The sequence below is a fragment of the Pelodiscus sinensis genome, chromosome 27 (genome assembly GCF_049634645.1).
Source record: "Pelodiscus sinensis isolate JC-2024 chromosome 27, ASM4963464v1, whole genome shotgun sequence".
NCBI lineage: Eukaryota > Metazoa > Chordata > Testudines > Trionychidae > Pelodiscus > Pelodiscus sinensis.
In genome coordinates this window covers 17719500-17726097 of record NC_134737.1, presented here as the reverse complement: position 1 = coordinate 17726097, position 6598 = coordinate 17719500, and the positions used below count along the sequence as shown (strand labels likewise).

Sequence of the window (6598 nt, the reverse complement as noted above, 5' to 3'; positions counted from 1 at the left end):
TTGGGCTTGGCTCTTTCTTTGATGTATAAAGGCAACTTGTTTACCTTACAAGTCAGTTTGCCTGATGGTTTTGAGAGGGGACCATTGGAAAATGAGGGATAGGTATTATAATTGGGAGGGGGGTGGGGGGGGGGGGAGAAGAGAGCACAAGAGGGAGGCTTATGAATCTAACAGTCTCTCTAGAGTTGGTCACTGAGGTTCAAATAAACCAGCATTCCACTCAAGCTTCCACAGCCAGCTGTATGTTCAGATAATTTATTGAATTCAACATGTAAGGCTACAGATTAGGCTTACATTACACAAGCAAGAGGAGTTAAAGCACATACCATGCTTGACAGTAAGTTCAGACATGTGCTAGAAGTTAGACCCTGACTGTATGGTACCAGTTTAAAGGAGGGAAGCTACCATGTATTTCAGATTGGCCCAAATTGAGTTCTGCAAGCACATTCTGTATTCTGGCAGCAGAGAACATGGAGCAGTCCAACAACCAGCATGTCCAAAGGTGAAAAGACCCACGCAGATGTACGAACAGTCAAGATGCCATTTTGTGCACTGCCACAGTGATGCCATCATGCTTCTGGATCATGATATTTCTGAAAAACAGAGGAACCATTGTTTAGAATAGTTAACCGCTACAACCCTGAAGACTTCTCAGTGCAGCAAGTCTGCAGGTGAGAAGCAAAAATGTAGCTTACATTTAGTATCTGCTGCATGCTGTCAAAGGAAGCTCAGATTAGAACTCTGTTTTCCATCTCTGCATCCTCTTTAGAATAGAAAAGATTTGGGGTTTAGTCTTTCCTCCTAACTCCTCCACCTCCGGTTATTGCCAGAAGCTTGAACTAAGGAGATTCCTGAGTCAGGTCTTTGTAAAGTTTTCAGGAGAATTAAAACTAGGACCACAAGGTGTAAAGAGCTATTTTGAACGACACAGGAATTACCAATAGAAGGATGTAATGCTTAATCACTGCTGGCAGAGGGTTCTTTCAGCACTGCCTTGGCTGCCTTTCTGGATAGTGGGCTGAGACCTGATCTTAAAGCAATGCACATTCAAGCTCCAGAGAAAGGCAAGAGTTGCTGCCATATATGCCCCTGAAGGTGACATTTTCATTCCTATCTGTCAGCTTGAACAGGGGCACAAACAGAATCACCTTGAGCTGGAGGATGTTCTAAAGATCAACTATTTCCAGGAGAGCCTAAATATGAGATATGAGCAAGGCCCAGAGAAAAGGGAATGACACATCCAATTTCAAAAAGAAGCTCACCCGTTATCTGACTCCAGACACACAACAGGAACATCAGTAGGATCTGAAGTTAGTTTGGCTGCCTGCTGGGCTAGCACTGATATCACGCCTGCATGTTCATCTGAAAGGGTTCCCCGACCTATAAAATACACAAGTAACACCCCTCGTTACATAGCCAGATAGTTCAGCTAACTTGTTAGGCTGTGTCCTAATTTAATCCATTTTTCACAGTATTCAAGTAATTGCTAAAAAGTGCTCTTAGCTGTAGCCTTCCCAGATAAATACAGTAGTCAAAACTGTGACTGATGCATTTATATAGTGATAGTTGCAGGATTTATATAGTTCAATATCCAGTACTGCTTTTTCATGCAAATCCATTCTTTTCATTTTTACTGAAATAAGCTGATCTTTTAACCTATAAGCCCATCAAGATACCTCTGACAATAGCAATCTTTACAATTATATAGTCCATCTTTGGGCTCCTCATTCCAAATTTTGTTTCCCACCATCTAATTAAATGACCAGTGATCAAATGATACCAGTTACCAAATCAGCAACAGCTGCTTAATGCTAGATTCTCTTATTCTTAGCCTGTTCTCTGTGTTAGGACATATAGGAACCTGGTCTATAGCTAGAGCTTGTTGGCACTACAGTAATATAAATACATTTAATCACTAAAATAAAGGCTAGACGTTCCTCCTACATAGATTAGTTTTCTTAAGAGAAGCAGACACACAGACCATGAACATTTTGATGTTTCAAGTATTGTGACAGTAGAGCAAGGATAAAAATGGGATTTTTTTTAAATGAGTAAGAAATGGAGAGTAATAGAAAATGCAGGAATCTAGACAAAGCTGAGAGCAAATCTATTTTTCTGGTGTGTGTTTTAAAGCATGCATAATATTTCAACATTAAAATGTTTCTGGGACAACATTCCCATTTACTGAAGGAAATAAGCTACTTTGTCACTTACAGCCAAGATTCAGGCCCTGTGAATCTGTGCACAGGATTCCAACTATTGATGGATTCTTCATTCTAATAAAGACAAAACCTGAGATCAGCAATTTAAGCATTAGATGGGAGAAAAACAAATCAGGAGTCAAGACAGCAGTGTAAGCGTCATATAAATCTGAAACTATTTAAGTGGCATCTTCTCAGCCCTCTAACAATGACAGCTCCATTTGAAAGGCTGTCAAAACATTACAGGGGGAGGGAAAGCAGGAACTTTCATAACTGCAAAATGCATTTCATTAGTTAGAAATGTTGGTTAATTTGATGACCACTCAGCAAGTAGAGTAAGGGATGTGTAAAGTAGTTGATTAGTCGACTACCTGATGAGCTGATTGGTGGATAAACCTAGACTTAACTACTAGCATTTCCCTCCCTGTATCAGTGGCAGCAAGGAGCTGGTGCTGAAGGGAGTCATCTCTGTGGGGTCACTTCCCCATCCCACCTGTGCTAGCATGGGGAGGGGGACCAAGGGAGGCTGCTCTGGCAGTAGACCCTGTTTGCAGAGGGTCCCAACTCCCCGCTGGGACCCCTGTGGACAGGGGCTGCTGCCAGCTAGGCAGGCAGCCAGCCAGGCTCTCACTGGGTGCAAACCCCGCTGCAGCTCTGCAATTTAAAAGGCAATAGGAGCCAGGCAGTCTGCCCCCTGGTTCCTACTGCCTTTTAAATTTCAGAGTTGCAGTGGGGTTTGGTCCCAGCAGGAGCCTGGGCTGAGCTGGCTGCCTTCCCCTGTCAACTAACTGAGTAGTCAAAAATTCTATTGACTACTTCAGTATTTCTCAACCTATTTTTTTTATAAAGTACCTACCCCTCTTTTAAAAAAATTAAGTACCCCCAGGACCTACAGTTTTCAGACAATTTTTTTCTACCATTGCAACACATTTGTTTAAACAACTTAATTACAGCCAGGCAGACAATGACATTTTTGGATGTAAGAAGTACAAAAATAAAGTGCTGTAAAACAACACAAAAAACCAGTTTTCTCCAAATGTCAGTTGTGTTGACTACTGCCAGACTTCTCTTGAGTACCCCTAAGGTGACTCGTACCACGGATTGAAAAACACAGGGGCTATGTCTATATTGGCAAGATTTTGTGCAAATACTCTAACGAGTTTTTGCATTAGAGTATTTGAGTAAGAGAGCGTCTACATTGGCATGAGCCTTTGTGCAAAAGATTTGCTTTTGTGCAAGAGCATCCATGCCAGTGTAGATGTTCTTGTGCAAGAAAGCTCTGGTGGCCATTTTAGCCATTGGGCTTTCTTGTGCAAGAAATTAACGTTACCTGTCTACACTGGCCTCTTGCGCAAGAACAGTTGTGCAAAAGGGCTTATTCCTGAGCGGGAGCGTCAAAGCATTTGTGCAAGAAGCACTGATTTCGTACAGTAGAATGTCAGGCTGTGTCTAGACTGCAAGTTTTTCTGCAAAATCATCTGCTTTTGTGGAAAAACTTGCCAGCTGTCTACATTGGCTGCTTGAATTTCTGCAAAAGCACTGACGATCTCATGAAAGATTGTCAGTGCTTTTGTGGAAATACTATGCTGCTCCCATTTAGGCAAAAGTCTTTTTCTGAAAACTTGTGTGCAAAAGGGCCAGTGCAAAACAGCTGAGATTTGCTTTCACAAAAAAGCCCCGATCGCGAAAAATGGCCATCGGGGCTTTTTTGCAGAAAAGCGCGTTTAGATTGGCATGGACACTTTCCCGCAAAAGCGTCCTGCCAATCTAGATGCACTTTTCCGAAAATGCTTTTAACGGAAAACTTTTCCATTAAAAGCATTTCCGGAAAAATCCTGCCAGTGTAGACGCAGCCTGCGTTCGTGCGCAATCGCAGCCAGTGTAGACAGGCGGCAAGATCTTGCCAATGTAGCGGCAGCCTGGCCGGCCTGCCAGTGAAACAGGCTCCTTGCCCGTCCCGACCGCCAATCCGCGTCGGAAGGGAGGTTCGCTCCCGGGGGCGGCGAAGCAGAGACCAGCGCTGCGGGGAGAGGGGGGGGGGGGCGTCCCAGAGACCAGCGCTGCGGGGGCGGGGGGGGGCGCCCGTCCCAGAGACCAGCGCTGCGGGGGCGGGGGGGGGCGCCCGTCCCAGAGACCAGCGCTGCGGGGGGGGGGGGGCGCCGCAGCCCCCGCACAACGCTCCGCTCGCACCCAGGGGAGCCCCCCCCAGCACTTCCGGCCAGAGCCAGGCGGCTCCCCCGGGTTCCCGGTACCGACGTGTCTTCCAGGTGCTGCTCCAGCGTCCCCTCCATGCCGGGGGGGGGGGGGGGGGGCGGTCGGTCTCTCGCTTCCGCTCACGTGACAGACGCTTCCGGACGGCGGCGCGAGAGGGTCACACTTCTAGGGAGTGCGCGTGGTGGGAGGGGCTCGCCGTGCGGGACCTGCCGCCCGGCGCCCCCTAGCGGGCAGCCTCGGGCCGGGATGTGGCAGGGCGGGGCCGGGAGCTCGCGCTGTGTGCAGGGCGGCCGCAGCGCCACCCGGCCAGCCGCTCCCCGCGGCGCGAAATGCAGCCACCTCTGGGGGGGAGCGGAGAGAGGGTCCAACAGCGCACAGCAACGTGCCCTCCCCCCCACCCACACATACCCACACCCTACACACACATACCCACACCACACACAAACACACATACCCACACCCTACACACATACCCACACCACACACAAACACACATACCCACACCCTACACACATACCCACACCACACACAAACACACATACCCACACCCTACACACATACCCACACCACACACAAACACACATACCCACACCACACACAAACACACATACCCACACCCTACACACACATACCCACACCACACACAAACACACATACCCACACCCTACACACATACCCACACCACACACAAACACACATACCCACACCCTACACACATACCCACACCACACACAAACACACATACCCACACCCTACACACATACCCACACCACACACAAACACACATACCCACACCCTACACACACATACCCACACCACACACAAACACACATACCCACACCCTACACACATACCCACACCACACACAAACACACATACCCACACCCTACACACACATACCCACACCACACACACACATACCCATACCCTACACACACATACCCACACCACACACAAACACACATACCCACACCCTACACACACATACCCACACCACACACACACATACCCATACCCTACACACACATACCCACACCACACACAAACACACATACCCACGCCCTACACACACATACCCACACCACACACAAACACACATACCCACACCCTACACACATACCCACACCACACACAAACACACATACCCACACCCTACACACACATACCCACACCACACACACACATACCCATACCCTACACACACATACCCACACCACACACAAACACACATACCCACGCCCTACACACACATACCCACGCCACACACAAACACACATACCCACACCCTACACACACATACCCACACCACACACACACATACCCATACCCTACACACACATACCCACGCCACACACAAACACACATACCCACACCCTACACACATACCCACACCACACACACACACACACACACATACCCATACCCTACACACACATACACACAAACACACATACCCACACCCTACACACATACCCACACCACACACACACATACCCACGCCCTACACACACATACCCACACCACACACACATACCCACGCCACACACACACACACACATACCCACACCACACACACACACACACATACGCGACCAGGAACAGGTAACAGGAGAGTTTGGAGAGGGAGTTCTCCAGGTAAAAGAGGAGTAAAAACGGGACCCTTGTGGTAAGTGGCTGTCTGGAGTGTGTGTTTGTTGGGGGGGGGGGGAGTTATTTGCAGTGTGCTGAGCTTGTGTTTATCTGGTTGGTTGGTTTGGTTGGTTGGTTTATTTGTTTGAAGGAACTTCTAAAAGGTTTGAAATCTAGAAGCCTCTGTTAATTGGCTGAGCCTCAGTCAGGGGGAGGGGCTACCAGAGCTATATAAGCCTGTGACTCAGCGACCAGGGAGAGCGTGACCAGGAACAGCTAACAGGAGAGTTTGGAGAGGGAGTTTAGAGGGCACGAGTGACTTGTGTCCTTCTTTAAAACATAACTCTTAGAATAATCTGTACTCCAGAAGTTTAAAAAGAATCCCAGTTTGTACTTAAACTTATTCATTACAAACATGGAGACAGAAGCCCAGCAGCAGAGTGGGGGCTATCCTGTTTATTGAGTCGAGTGTAACATATATGATTACCTGCCCTGTGGGCGGGTGGCGTATGTGTGCACCCGTTGCAAGGAGCTCCTGACCCTCAGAGACCGAG

The 6598-nt window shown here is 48.0% G+C and overlaps 1 protein-coding gene across 2 annotated transcripts; it reads right to left on the bottom strand.

Annotated features, from left to right (window-relative positions):
* Positions 1–241: 241 nt before the first annotated feature.
* LAMTOR5 (late endosomal/lysosomal adaptor, MAPK and MTOR activator 5) lies at positions 242–4554 on the bottom strand. 2 transcript variants are annotated; one of them, XM_075910267.1, is made up of 4 exons: positions 4458–4554; positions 2215–2276; positions 1263–1380; positions 242–593 (listed from the first exon to the last, which is right to left on the bottom strand). In XM_075910267.1, the coding sequence occupies exons 1-4, from the start codon at positions 4490–4492 to the stop codon at positions 533–535; spliced, it is 276 nt and encodes a 91-aa protein (XP_075766382.1). In that variant the 5' UTR covers positions 4493–4554; the 3' UTR covers positions 242–532. The 2 variants fall into 2 exon arrangements, with proteins under 2 accessions (XP_075766382.1, XP_006132469.1); XM_006132407.4 differs by lacking the exon at positions 4458–4554 and having other exon boundaries at positions 2215–2852.
* Between the last annotated feature and the right edge of the window lie 2044 nt (positions 4555–6598).